Raw genomic sequence first — 15310 nt, 5'->3', positions numbered from 1 at the left:
CTAAGGATGGCCTTGAATTTGCCCATCCTCCTGCCTCAGCCTCCCAAGTTCCTGGGATTATAGGCACATACCATCTCGCCCAGCCTCCCATATACTTTATATATATATGTGTGTATGTGTGTGTGTGTGTGTATATATATATTTTTTTTTTCTCTTTTAGTTGTAGGTGGACACAGTACCTTTATTTTGTTTTTATATGGTGCTAAGGATTAAATCCAGGGCTTCATGTGTGTTAGGCAAACATTCTACTACTGAGCCACAACCCCAGCCCCCTCCCATATACTTTAAATCACCTGTAGATTAGTTATAATACCCAGTACAATGTGAGTGCTATATGAATACTTGTTATAGTATGTTGTTTAGGGAATATTGACTAGAAAAATGTCTGTACATGTTCAGTACAGATGAAATGTTTTTTCTGAATATTTTTAATCTACACTTAATACAGCACATGCAGGACCTAAGGATATAGGGATGCCAACAGTATACTCATAAATACTTAATTTGTTTTATGGGTTATAATCCAATGTATGTATTATTTATTTTGCTTCTCAAATAGTTCCAGATTTGACTACTTTTGAAAGATCTTTCAAGTGGGTTACTGTGTCTCCTTGATATGCCCCTATCATGTTTTTGAGCACTTTTAAACTTTTTGAATTATGAGATACTGAAGGCTCAGCTTGCATTTTTCTGGCCCTACACATGGATCAACCATTTTCCAAGAAACACTCCTTCCTTTTCATAAAGTATGTTTAGAAACTAAGACATCAGTGTTAGGTGTGCTCATTCCTACTGGGCTTTCATTGTTTCTGGGCCCTCTTAGAACCTAGAATTAAAAGGTATATGTTTGCCTATTCATGTATGTACATAAAATCCATGTTTATTTCTGTGCCTATCTATCTGTATATATATTAACAGTCGTAATACCTTTAAATCCAGTCTAGTACCTTAAATTTCATTCTAGTTTTCCTCTTCCTTATTTGTTACTCCTTTGTTCAAAACATTTGCTCAAATCTAGTATGATACTCACTAGTTTCAGAATTGCTAACATATTCCCCTATAAAGTAACAGAATTACCTATTGGAGACTGTTCGCATATATTTTTTTCACCTTTAGCCTTATAGAATATATAGTCAAAGTAGTTTTCCAAAATTAATTAGCTTGATTTTTTTTCTTCCTCACCTCCTTCATTATGCTACTCATTTGTAATAGGTTCATGTTTTATTCTCATTATATCTGAGTTTTCCCCTTTCTTAATTTAAGCCATTTATTTTCAGGATTTGTGTAATATTACCATATATCTAAATCAGACCTATAGAAAAAGATATACTTCAAAAAGAGTCACTACTCCTTCCCCCAACCATTCCATTCCCATTTTCCTTTTCTTTCTGTTGATTCCCACCCACCCTCAAAGATAACCAAATCCATTAGTTTCTGTTTATCCTTTCTAAGCATTTTTTTTTATGGGATGAATGATTATATGCCTATAAATTTTTTAATTTCCCTTCTTTTTTTTTTTTTTACAATCTACTGTTTCACTCAACAGTATATTCCTAGAAATCACTCCATGTGTGTTCACAGAAATCATCCTCATTGTCTATTCTAAAGAGCTGTTTAATATATAGTTTTTATAACTAAGGTAGTTTATTTTATAAAAGTAATACATAAGTATTCCCTTCTCACCATAAAAGAATTTAGATGGGCCCTTTGCACTAGCTGCTGAGGAGAATAAATGTTTATAAATAATACCTACTCTGTGCTCTGGCTTAGCTTTACCAGGTCCTCTTAGCTACCTTCTTTCCCCTATTCACTCTCTGAGCCTTGGTTTGCTTTCCTGCCTCAGAGATCCAGCTCCTTTTAAGATACTTCATTGTTGAATCAGGAAGACTGCTTACCAGAAGTAAAGCTCTTACCTTGGTGGACTGTGCAGGAACTGTCTCCACAGGTGCTGTCTCTTTGGAAGCTTCAGTTGTAGTGGTACATGTAACTCATGTCAAAGCATGTGAAAGATGGTCTAGAAATAATTCTGCTTTTGCAGTATAAGCAAAGATTACATGTTCTATTCCCTGGTTTCTCTTGCATCTTTGATTTAAATTGAACTTTAATTATTTTGTTTGAGAATGTAAAAAATATCAAAACTTAGTGTGTTAACATTAAGGAATAGAAATAAAGATTATCAGGGGAAAAAAAACATTAAAATCATTCAAAATTTGACTACTCAGAGAATATTGCTGTTAACATTTTAGTTTATGGCCCTTTTTTACCATCTACATATATTTCTATTGAAAGACTATATGAATACATCTTTATATTCCTTTCTCTCCTTTTTTCCCCCCTTTCATAGGGTACTAGGGATTGAATCCAGGGGTGCTCTACCATTGAGCTACATCCCCAATCCTTTTTATTTTTTTGTTTTTGAGATGGTGTCTCATAATGTAGCCCAGGATGGCCTGGAACTTGGGATTCTCCTGCCTTAACCTCTAAAGTAGCTGGGATTATAGTTGTGTACCATTGTGTCCAGCTCCTTGCTCATGTGCACTTGTGTGTACATGGATGCTCTCTCTTTCTCTTTTCTCACAAATATTTTATTTCTGTGTAATGATCTATAGCTTTAAAAAAAAAAAACAGAAAGATGTTTAACTACAGATGTAGTGTTATATCCAAAAGTCTGTTAAATATCAAACTTTTCTAAGCCTAAACAAAGCCACTTACATTTGTCAGTTTCAGGAACTTTAGAGGGTCTTACATCTTAGGTTTTTTTCTATATGAAGATAAATGTGTGAATTACTGAAATATATAACCTGAAGAGGTGGGTATGAAGCTTTTGGGTTATTTTGGTTGGGAGTTGCAGTTCTGCAATAAATGTTTCTTGTCTTCTAGTTAAAATATACTCGCCCTGGGCTACCTACCTTCAGCCAGGAAGTACTACACAAATGGAAGACAGATATCAAGAAGTATCATCGTATTCAGTGTCCTAACCAGGTGGTTCTTTCTTTTTCATTAATTCAGTAGATGTTTCTCAAACATCTGCTTGTTTTCAGTTATTTATTCATAACCAAGCCCTTGAACTGTAGTGGCTTAAAACTTTTAGCACTTACTTTATTTCTTCACAGTTCTGTAAATGAATAATTCCTGTCAGGTCAGCAGGCCAGTGCTCCGGTTTATGTGTGGCATCGTGGGCTGAAGTTCAATGAAACTGGAATGCCCCAGATGGCTTCTGTGCGGCTGCATTCAGCTGGGAATCTGGCCTTTTATATGTCCTCTCTTTCTAGCAGGGTAGTTGAACTACTAGCAGGGCACACAGTGACTGTTCTAAGAATAGGAAAGCAGAAGCTGCAGATCTTTTAAGGCCTCACTTGAATTTGCACAGCATTACTTTTATGGCATTGTATTGGTCAGAGGCATCACAGGGCCAACCCAGACTCAGAGGGAGGGTAAACAGACTGTAATTCTTTTTTTTTTTTTTTTTTTTTTGTGGTGCTGGGGATTGAACCCAGGGCCTTATGCTTACCAGGCAAGCACTTTACCAGCTAAGCTATATCCCCAGCCCAAGACTGCACTTCTTGATGAAAAGAGTGGCAGAGATTTTTTTAGCCATCCTTAAAATTATAATCACAACTATGTATGCAGTACTTCAGGGATAAGTAAATATAAAGGGAATAGGAGACACATTTGCACTAAATAAAAAGGATTTTTGAAATATCTAAACATGAAATTTTCTGTATTTTTATTTAGTATCACAGAAAGTACCAGGGAAAGAAATGGCTTAAACTTTCCTAAACAACTTATTGACTTTTTCTTTTCCTTCCTTGCTTTGAATCCACCCCCCCACCTTTCTACCTGTTGTCCTGGAGATCATACCCAGGGCCTCATGCATGCTAGCCAAGTGTTCTTCCACTGTACTATATTGGCATTCCTGGTTTTCCTTCATGCTTTTGTGACTCACATGTGGATTCATTTTGTTTGTTTTGGGACACTGTATATTGGTCTTCTAAATGTAGAGTTAATCAGTATAAATGGCCAGATTGATAAGAGAAGGATGCTGTTTGACATAGCCTTCACCTTATTTTTTCTCTTTTTCAGGGTTGTGAGGCTGTCTACAGTAGTGTATCTGGCCTTAAAGCTCACCTGGGCTCTTGTACATTGGTTTGTAATTTTTAAAAATTAATATCTTAATATATCCTCTAAAATAGTCTGACATGGAAGAGAACTCAGTTTAGGTGAACAGCTAGTCATCCTGTTTACTATTATCTTCAGAGGCTGCTTTAAAGGCTTCTGTGTTGCAAAGATTCTTTGTCTCATATTTGATGGGATTCCAGGGTATGTCCAAAACACAGAGAAGGACAATTTAGCTGTAAATTATACTAATTAAAGGAATTTGGAGAAAATTATGTATGTTCTGAGTCCCTACCAGAGATACCACCTGAGCCTCTCCCACATTGGACCTGCCCTGTCTTATTGGACCTTAACTTTCTGGGGGAAAAAAGTTACATGTACTTATCTGGATTGGTGAAGATCTTCCAAATCCATTTGAACTCTATGGCCTCTGGGGATGGAAGATGGGATAGGGTGTCAGGCTAACAGCCATTCACCTCACTGAATCTTTTCCATGTTGACCCAGGTGTCCTACAACCCACGAGCCATGGGAAATGCTGCCACTTTCAAATCTCATTCAGAAGTATCTCCTCACACAAAATGAGCACCATGGAAACCTGAAGCTTCAGGAGGGGAGAGAAGTCTCAGTTGATGCCAACAAGGGAGTTGTAGGCATCCCAACCAGATCTGTCCAGGAATGCTTAGGAGTTTGTCATCTTGATCCTAGTTTTTGAGTCCTTAAACTAGGCATTATGGATGGTATTCTTCTAATTCTGGATTTCCAAGGCACTCTTTGTAACAGTGGATCATAGTGGGAAGAATTGCACAGTGGTGCCTCTGGTGAACTTGGGGAGTTTGATCATTTGGGGGAAGAACCAAAAGAACCTGAAAGTGAAGTGAAAGGAACCTGGGAAAGTAGAAAAATGTGGCACGGTACATAATAAAAGTAGGAGGACATTGGGTCGAGTTATAGTTGGGGTAGGTGTTTGTATGGAATTGTATTAGGATAGATTTGCATTGGTGAGAGTCTAAATTGTTTTTTTTTTTAAACATATTGCTGTTTTGGATCTTTTCCTTTGCTGCAATAGAATTCCCCTTTTCATCTCTAACAATCCCTGCACATAACCTAGGTGTATGTTCCTGAGTTTACCAATAACTTTCTTTTCTTTTTCTCCTGGAAATAGGGAAACTTTGTGGCTGGAAAATACAAGTGTCTTCTGTGTCAGAAAGAATTTGTGTCAGAGAGTGGTGTCAAGTATCACATCAACTCTGTCCATGCTGAGGTGAGTTGCTACTTTTCCATAGTGTTTTTGTAATCCTATGGACCTGTCATGTAAGCCACAAGAGAGGTGGACCTTGTCCCTGATTTTATAGTCTATGACTGTCAAAGAAAGTAACTCTGCAGTACTGATCAGAGACACTAAAGCTAAAATACTCTCTAAAATTAGATATAATTGTGTTTTTCTATGGAAGTATATGAAATCACTATAACTGAGATCATCCTTAAGCCCTCCTAATTCTATTAAATCCAAATAAATCAGGAATTGGAGAACTATATTGAATTTACATATTTGACATGGTTTCACAACTATCTCCATACATATTGTTATGCTTTCTAGTATTCTAATGTCTGTTAGCAAGCTATTTTTCATTTATTTTTTATTTTATTTTATTTATTTTGTGGTGCTGGGTATTGAACTCAGGGCTTATGCATGCCAGGCAAGCACTCTATCACTGAACCACATTCCCAGCCCTAGCAGCCCTAATTTTAATGCTGTTTAATATACTGCATAAAACAGCTATAAAGGATTATTATAAAGCAGATTCTACATATGATGTTAGGTCTAAATGATTCTTTTGATATGTATCTCTAAAAGATAAGAACTTTTAAACATAGTTATAAATGGACACAATACCTTTATTTTATTTATTCATTTTTCACATGGTGCTGAGTATTGAACCCAGTGCCTCACACATGCCAGGCAAGTGCTCTGCCACTGAGCCACAACTCCAGCCCCAAAAGATAAGAACTTTTAAAAACATATATCCACAAACATCATTATGCTTAAAAAAAAAAAAAAAGTTACTGTGATTCTTTAATATCATCGTATATCAAGTCAGTATTTAAATTTCCCATGATTGTTTTTTAACCCCAGAATTGGCTTATTCAGATCAGAAACTGAAATTCGGTCCATATATGGTAATTTTCTGTTTTATCTAGAGCATTTGCTATTGCAGATGAAATGGAATGTAAGCCATATACATTGTTTTTTAGTAGCCACATTAAAAAATACATAATGAAAACAGGTAAAATTAATATTAATTTATTGAACCCAGTATTTCTATAATATTTTTAAGGTGCTTATCAATTAATAAATTATGAATGAGATATTTTTGTTTTTTTCATGCCAGCTCTTTGCAATTGAGTGTGTATTTTTCACTGAAAGAGTTATTTCAATTTGGACTAACCACATTTCAAGAGTTCATTTGCTACATGTGGGCAGTGGTTGTTAGATAATGCAGGTCTAGAAGCTTTACTTTCTTTTTCTTTTTGGTTGGAGGAACCAGATAATTCATTCTGGATTTTGCTGATTGTATCCTGTGGTGGTATTCCTCTAGCCTAGCTATTTCCTATAAATTGATAGTTGGACTTGGAAGATTGATCACATCACTGATTATATTCAAATTCTTTTTGTGTTCTTTTACTTTCTTGGCAAGAATGCTTTCTAATTTGATTTCATATCCCCTACCTATTGATTTTTTTACTGAAGCTCATAGAGGTTAAGTAATTTGCCCATAGTCACATAACTAAAACAGAACTGGGAATTGCACTGAGGAGGACTGGCTGCAAAATTTATGTTCTTGGCTGGGTGTGGTAGTGCACACCTGTAATCCTAGTGGCTTGGGAGCCTGAGGCAGGAGGATCACAAGTTCAAAGCCAGCCTCAGCAGTTTAGTGAAGCCCTAAGCAGCTCAGTGAGACCTTGTCTCAAAAGAAAATATAAAAAGGGCTGGGGATGTGGCTCACGATTAAGTGCCCCAGATTCATTCCTTTGTCCCCCCCCCCCAATTTTTTTTTTCATGTTCTTCACCACTATGCTGTCATGAAATAAAAACCTTCTGTGGCTCATTGTTTTACATCTCATTGTGAGATTTATATAGAAAGAAATAAATGGGTGGAATGATGCTCAATAAAAAGACTTTGTAGATCACTTATTAAAAGTACCCAGAATCATGTATTGGATTTCTCCAAATTAAAATATAAAGTTCCGTGGTCTGGACTGAAGCTCAGTGGTAGAGCACTTGCCTCACACATGCGAGGCACTGGGTTAGAATCTCAGGACCACAAAAAATACATAAAGATATTGTGTTCATCTACAACTAAAAAAGGTTTTTTAAAAAATATGTAAAGTTCTAAGGTGTGACTCTCTATACCTGTTTCCTCCTTACTGTTTTATGCCATAAGCAGGCTTTTTCTTTCATTCTTCCTGCACCTCCTCTTTATGTTCTTCCTGTGTTTCTGACTGGATGGCTTTTCTGTTCTGTCTCTCTAGGATTGGTTTGTTGTAAACCCAACAACAACCAAAAGCTTTGAAAAACTGATGAAGATAAAGCAGCGGCAACAAGAAGAAGAAAAGCGGAGGCAGCAGCACAGGAGCAGAAGGTCTCTTAGAAGGCGGCAGCAGCCTGGCATTGAGCTTCCTGAAACCGAGCTGAGTCTTAGAGTAGGGAAGGATCAGAGGAGGAATAATGAGGAACTGGTCGTGTCGACCTCCTGTAAGGAATCAGAGCAGGAGCCAGTGCCAGCACAGTTCCAGAAAGGAAAGCCCCCAAAGACGAATCATAAACGAGGAAGGAAATAGGCAGTCAGTGAAAGTGCTCCTAGGAGAGTGAATGTGATGCTCTTGTCACAGGGACCTATGTGGGGAGGCCTGAGTCATGGGGCTGAGTGAAGATGCTTTCAGCTGTTTGTGTAAGGCTGTGACTTTCTCAGCTCCTTTCTCCTGTGTAAATTTCACTGTCTTCTCTACTTACTCACTTTCATTCTCCCTCTTTCCCCTTTTAGTAGGTTTTCCTACTATTCCTTGTTGGAGTCCTCTTGTTTTTCTCTTCTTTTGCCCAAAGAGCTCCCTCTTAAGGCCAAGTATATGCCCCTCTTGCCCTATACAAGATTAAGAAACCTGTTTGGTTGTCTTTTCCTTCCTGGGGTTTGAATGTTCTTGGAAGCTCCATTGATTTAGTAGCCATTCCATCATCTAGCTTATAAAACAATTCCAAACTAATTTTTTTAAACCATAACTGGTTTATCACTTTGTATTTGTGATATTGTTATAGAAGCTAGAACTGTTGTCACTTATGTAGTAGGTTACCCTGTCCTCTTGGGAAGCAAAACTTTATGGAGGCTGTTGTGTGTCCTCAATATGGTTTTAGGATTGAAAGTAAGAAAAGGACTTAGCATGAAAAAGCTAGCACCTCCCTCCACTGGTTATACTGGGAAATAATTTGTACCAAGTAGCAGTGACTGACTAGACCCACAGGCATAAAAAACAGCCTTAGGAGTAATGCGGCCCAAACATTAAAATGACTAGAAGGAAAAAAGTAGAAGAAGCAATAAATACTGCTCCAAACTTTTTGGTGCCTGAGGTCTCATCTGTTGAGATGATGCCCTCCTGAAGCTTGCTTTTGCTCTATTGATTCTAAGGATTGAGAAATGTCACATTGCCCCTGACACAGTAGCCTACTGCTCCTGGTAATGCCATTAAAATTGGAAATCATGGTGCGCATTCTTTCTGCCCTGGACTTTACCTCACTTGTTAGTCTATATCTTGCTAAGTCCTCATCCATCCCTTTAGCCAACCTGTGTCTGAATTTTCTGAGAATATTGTCCTTCTACCCTCTTTTATATATGAACTATCCTCTTTATATTCTGACACTTTGACACCAGATGTAGATATTAATCTGGAGCTGGAAAGTAAAGTTCTTTTTCTGTACCTCATGCTTACCTGGTAATGGTTAATGGACCCTTCCCCTTTGAGGGTGGCTTTCTCTGGAGCGTTGGTTAGAGCAGCGTTGTCGTGTTTCTGGATTCTCTTTCCCCTTTTGCGTAAGTGTTGGTCTTATATATTCTTGCCTATTTTGTGGCATATGCCACTTAAAAAACTAAACTTGATATGGATGAATACTACCTTTTCAAATTCTGAAGGCCATTACCACCCTTTAACTCTGTTGTCTGTGCTCCTCTGAATAGCTTTAACATGTGGGCTTTTGTGAAGACCACTTTCAAACAAGGGAGCATTGAAACCTGAATTAGATACTGCCAGAAATAGGTAGTTTTGAAACAAGTGAAGGAAATGGAATGTCTACACTACATTTTTATTGGGAGTTGCATCCTTAAAACCCTTTCAGTAGATGAGGGTTGACAGGGAGGAGAAATGAAGAAGCTATGTTAATTTCTGGTGAGTAAGACTTGGGGAATGTTTGGCAATGACAAAAGAAATAAATGGATCTCACTTAGAATGATGTTTCCAGTTGTTCTTTGACTTCGACCTGGACCTGCTGCTTGACTCCTGGCTGGAACTGTATGGGGCCGAGATGATGGCTGGAGGTGGGGATAAGTTTGAAATAAGTCCATATGCAGTTGTCTCAGTAGTTCTGTAATTTCTGAAATTTGCTGGTTAAAATGAGTAATTTGAGGCTAAAGTGAAATGGTACAGGAAACGTGTTCTGTCTCATGCAGGCCCCTTGTAGCACTCCTATTTTCTTCCCAACGTCAGGGATCAGCAGGAGTTAGCCTAGATCATCACACTATTCAATTGAAGTTTTTGTTTTTTTTTTAAAAGTCATTACAACAATAAACTTAAGTTTGGTGGTATTAGGTATATCTAGGATGTTTAGTAGTATAAACTCCCATGCTTAATTTGCAGTGTAAATTGTCATAATCACTTTGAAAATGATTTGGCAATATCCACTAATGATATATCCTGAAACTGAATAGCTTTAGTCCTGAGTATATATAGAAAAATTCCTTTTGCTCATGTGTAGTAAGAGATGAAGGAGGCTGATTATTGCAATGCTTTTCAAATAGAGAAATATTGGAAATGTATTCAGAAACTACCTATCCACCTAAATCTGCTCATCTTCTGAAGTTTTATAGGCCTATAGGATAAATGGCTAGACTGTTTTTTTCACTTTCCTCCCTTCTGGCTCTTCAGATAGTAAAGGGCTAGCCAGCTGAGTTCCCTCTGTGGGATTAAGTGATAGGTGTTGACCTCCAGGCTAGCATTTTGAAAACAGTGTACCTCTGTGCTTCCTTTCCCCTTCTGCTGGCTAGACACAGATAACTTTGGGGTCACAGAGGATGGGGAATCACAAAACGGAAGATAATTGACTCCCTGAATCACCCTGTGAAGGAGAACCATTTGCCAACCAAGAACATTTATCTGAGACTATTATGTAAGCAAGAAATAAATGTCTGTTATTTGAGACATTGTAACATTCTTGGGTTTTTTTGTTGGTCTACGTAATATATAGTCTTGTCCATCAAGAAGATGGATAAATTGCAGTGCAGTCACACAGTTGAATACAAGCTATAAAATTAGCAAGGGCTTCTTGTTATTATGGATAAATCTCAAAAATGGTGTCTGGTTATAGCAAGGTACAGATACTTTGTACCGATTATACAAGGTTTAAAAACATGGAAAACAATGTTCTACAGTATTTATTTCTATAAATATGAAAACTTGCACAGGAATGAGAAACACCAAATTTAGGATAGTGTTTCTAGAATCCAGAGGGACTTAAACTGATTTTTTTTATTTATTTAAGATAGTAAGTCGCAGCTTTCTATGTATTTTTTTTTTTTTTTTTTTTTTGTATTTCTGGAAAAAGTTTTTAAAAGATAGTTGATACCAAAAAGAATAGTCTACCTCCTTTTTTTTGTTGTTAAAATTATTTTTGTGGTGCTGGATATTGAACCCAGGGGTACCTTACCACTAAGCTATGTCCCTAGCCCTTTTTTTAATGTGTAATTTTTGAGATAGGACTCACTAAATTGCCCAGGATGACCTTGAACTTGTGATTTTTTTTTTTTTTTTTTTTTTGGTATCCAGGGGTACTTAATCACTGAGCTACATCCCTAGCCTGTTTTTTTATTTTTGAATTTTTTTTTTATTTTGCAAAAGGGTCTTATTATAGCTGCTCAGGGCCTCACTTAAGTTGCTGAGGCTGGCTTTGAACTTTTCGATCCTTCTGCCTCAGCCTCCTGAACTACTGGGATTACAGGTGTGAGCCACCACCCTGGCTACCTGTGATCTTCAGCCTTCCAAGTAGCTGGGATATAAGCAGTGCCACTGTGCCCAGTCTACCTCCTCCTTAATAGGAAACACTTAAGAACTTATTTTACTCCCCCATTTCACCTTAACCTTTGATTTTCCTTCACCCTCCAGTCACCTCTTATCCACTTGAACAAAGGGCACCACTGTTTATCCAGAAGCTGCAGCCCAAAATAGTTTTTGTCTCTTAATATCATCATCTTCCCTTCTTTTGTCCATATTCTTTGATCATTTCCCAGCTATACTTGGACCACATACACCTTTCTGTTCTTTGAATTCAATGAGATTATTCTGATTTTAGGCTTCTGCATTCACAGTTGTCTCTGCCTGTGTTCTTCCCCAGTTGTTGGCACTGTGGACTTCAGTTTATCATTCAAGTCAGCCTAATTTTTATCTTGGACACTTTCTGTAACATAAATCACCCTGTTTAATTTTCTTCAGATAAAAAGGAGGTTAACATCTTAGTTGGCCAACCTGCTCACATTGGGGTATGAATTTCAAAGTACTTTACTAGATAAGACTTACCCTTACACATCAAGCCCTCATTCTGAAAGGAACAGCCACAAACAATATATTAAATCCATTCTCTGGGATGAGTAATAAATAAAAATATGCTGAGATCAGATGGAAGTTACCCACTCAATTAAGATACTCAGGACTACAATGGCAGCAGTGAAATGAGAAGCAGAATAGAAGTGTGAGGTCCTTAGTGTTTTCTAACTATGAGCCTGAGATCTATGTCTTCCCGGGGTTTTACATCCACAGAAAATAGAGCTTTCCATATGTCTTGGATCCCATGCTTTACCAGTTCAGACTTTTTCTGTATTTTGGCTCACAAATAGGGATATTCAGGTGAAGGTAACTACACGTGTCTATAAAGTCCTAATTTCTGAATTGCAACTAGTTTTATTATTTGCACACTAGTATAAATAAGATGTAAGAGTGGAAAATAAGAGTGATGAGATAAAAAATCCATTGTATATATTGGAATAATAAAAATCTATAAATTATAAGTAGGCTTTTTATTTTTAGTAAAAACATTGTTTAATAAACTACATATTTAATAAAATGTTAGAATTAGAAGTTAAAGGCATATTGAAGGAGAATTTTTAAATTTAATTTTAAATGAATTTATTTTACATATAAATGAACCTGAAAATTCAGAAATTTTGAAGTTTTTCATCACTAATAATTTCTGGAAAATGTAAAGTTGATTATATTTTCCAATAGAGAAGCAATGTTAAAATATGGGACCATACTCTATTCTAGGATTTACATTCCAATAAATCACTGGTTGAGCCTCTGTCATAAATGCAAAAAGTACAACTCCCCTAAATAAAAGTTCATGCTAACTTAAAATTCCTAGTTCTAAATGAGCATAAATACATGGAACATACATATGACAAAAGGAACTTTGTGTACTACAAAGTACATATGTAAGAAAAAAACACATGACCTAAAGTAATTAGAATAATTTTGTCATCTTAGAATTTCAAATGCTGCTAGATAAAATAGATGGCAGAACTCAAAAAAGAAAATGGTATCCAAATATCTTAACACTTAAAACATTATTTTAAAGTTGTCTTTTAAGGTAATTGTATTTTTTTTTTTTCATTTATGACAGACCGAGGCTAGACCAGTGATTTATTTGAATGTGAATCCTAGAATAGAGTATGGTCCCATATTTTAACATTGCTTCTCTACAGAAAAATATAATCAACTTGTTGTTTTAGAAATCATTAGTGATGAGAAATCTCAAAATGATTTTCTAGAACAGATATTTTAGTCTAGTAAGCTGCAATCCAAAAGTCTTCCTAATAGGTTTATGTAGTACTTGCTTCAGTTCTTATTTCATGTTATTTTAGGAATTACTCTGGATTTAATTTTTGATTGGAGGCTATCAGGGCTCAATGTGGTCTTTGGAGCACCTTCTTTTGGGCACCAATGAGGCCTTGCTTGCAGTTGTTGCTTCCCCCTCATTAAGCATTCCTGATACCACTGTTCTTGCTTCATCTGCTCCTTCTGGTTTTCTAACTTGCTTTGAGCAGCCTCCAACTTCTTGGATACCTCAAGTAGCTGCACTAATTCCTCCCGTAACTGCAGGTTCTCTCTGTAGACCCCACGGCAGAACTCAAAACTAGACTTCTGTGCTATGGACTCCAAGTTCTGGCCCTTAATAAATTTTTTTCTCTCTTCTGACCGCTTCTTGTGCAGCTCAGTCAGTTGCTTCTCCAGGAGTGTTTTTTGCTGGAGGAACTGCAAGTGTGCTTTCTGGTCCTTTAGTGGTGTCTCAGCTTTGATTTTCTCTTTCTCCTTTTCTAAGGTCTCTATTCTCATGTCCTGTCTCTCCTTTATTATTGAAATGTTCTTCAATGCCTTCAACTGCTCTTTTAAATTGGATTGGGTCTTTTTCCCCTGTAGTTGTTGTGCTTTAAGGTCTGACGTTTGTTTTGCATATTTGGAGGCTAATTCTTGTCTCCTTTTTTCTATCTCCCCACATTTTTGGAAGTACTCCTTCCAGAGGTCTTCATGTAGCTGTCTACAGTGCTTATTTTTTTGGGCTAGGTATTCCAGAAAGAATTTACTGTCAGCCTCAACAAGAAACTTTTCCTTGTGTAGTGCTTTGCATTCCTCTAGCACCAGGTCCCTGCGGATTTGAACGTCTTCTATTTCCTTGTTTAGCTTCTTCAGTGCCAACACTGTCTTTCCTTTAAGCCTCTTTTCCCACTTTGTTAGCTTGTCGGGTGTGAAAAATTTATATAGCATAGTAAGATACGCTGACGATGTAGGGAAACTCATGCGGGTCTCAGTAAACCTGAAGAACAAATGAGACATGTGTCAGTTCTTAGTGACAATATAGGAAATAAAAATAAACAAAAACCCCGAACAATTGTCCTTTATTCGTACAAAAAAATCTTTTCGAGCATCCATTATGTTCAGACACTATGCAAGTTATGGGGGAAACAACTAAATGCAGAGAACAGTAATGTAGTTTACAATCCTCAATATGAATTCACTACAATCTCAGGAGGTCAATTTTTAAAGGGAGAAAACAGGTTCAGGAGTGAAGTGATTTGCCCCAAACTTAACGCTATTAACAAGTGGCAGAGCTTGGGTATTAAACACTGACCTTATGAGTCACTGAATACTGTAGCAGCTGCAAACGGTCAAAGAAACAGAGGGGCTGAATGGATTATGAATAATTTTCTCAGCTCTTTGATCATCTATCCCGTTTCCAAGAGCCCTTCCGTGTGAACGAAGCTCCCTCCCACTATACCTACCTGTTCCCGGAACCCAAGCGTTCACTAGGGCAACTCTGTAATTCACTGAGGGTAACTGCGGAAGATCGAGCGCTAGTGTCAGGGGTCCGCCGCGGCTGGACGAAACAGCGTTCATATATGGGAGGTTCTCGTCGTTTCTTTCGGTAGTCAATGAGACTCTGCTGTGCCCAGCAACTCCGGAGATCGCACACCGCCCTACTCCTGGCTGGTACAGACATGAGCAGTTTAAGCACCTCAGGGGATAAATGAGGCCTAGCAGCCGCCCATCTAGCAGTTTGGCACCCCGCTGCTCTGGGGCAGACAGTGAGATGCACGCTCCTCGTTTTCGAAAGGCGGGAGTCCTGCCCGAAAGATGCCATCTCCTCTAGCCCTCCTGGGACTAGGGCTGTGCCCCTCTCAGTTCCTAATCTACGACGTCGGTGCCCTCTTCCTGGCTACATCCAGTCCTGTTCTAGCTTGTCCAACGTCCCCACCTCCCCACCACTGTCACTAGGGAGATCCAGCCGGTCGGACACACACAGCACGCTCTGGCGTCGGCCCAACACCGTAACCATAGGATTTTGCGAACTGGAATCTTTCCACAATCGCAGCCCGGAACGTCGCG

General features: G+C 37.8%; 2 protein-coding genes across 5 annotated transcripts in view; one reads left to right on the top strand and one right to left on the bottom strand.

Moving 5' to 3' along the window:
* ZNF512 (zinc finger protein 512) overlaps positions 1-9611 on the top strand; it is a 30231-nt gene extending 20620 nt beyond the window's left edge. For 2 of the 4 annotated variants that reach the window (XM_079110299.1, XM_079110300.1), the window contains 4 exons: positions 2881-2982; positions 4084-4146; positions 5280-5378; positions 7649-9611. In XM_079110299.1, coding sequence (XP_078966425.1) covers positions 2881-2982; positions 4084-4146; positions 5280-5378; positions 7649-7957 — 573 coding nt within the window. In that variant the 3' untranslated portion in view covers positions 7958-9611. Of the gene's footprint in view, positions 1-2880; positions 2983-4083; positions 4147-4621; positions 5379-7648 lie in introns of those variants that run through there. The other 2 variants (XR_013759126.1, XR_013759127.1) reach the window with 2 other exon arrangements.
* Positions 9612-11292: 1681 nt separating this feature from the next.
* Positions 11293-15294, bottom strand: CCDC121 (coiled-coil domain containing 121). Its single transcript, XM_079110323.1, has 2 exons — positions 14707-15294; positions 11293-14240 (listed from the first exon to the last, which is right to left on the bottom strand). Exons 1-2 carry the CDS (start codon positions 15063-15065, stop codon positions 13277-13279), a joined length of 1323 nt encoding a protein of 440 aa, XP_078966449.1. The 5' UTR covers positions 15066-15294; the 3' UTR covers positions 11293-13276.
* Between the last annotated feature and the right edge of the window lie 16 nt (positions 15295-15310).

The sequence above is a fragment of the Sciurus vulgaris genome (genome assembly GCF_902686455.1).
Source record: "Sciurus vulgaris genome assembly, chromosome: 14".
NCBI lineage: Eukaryota > Metazoa > Chordata > Mammalia > Rodentia > Sciuridae > Sciurus > Sciurus vulgaris.
The sequence above is the reverse complement of the archived record's forward strand: the minus strand, read 5'-3'. Positions and strand labels throughout refer to the sequence as shown.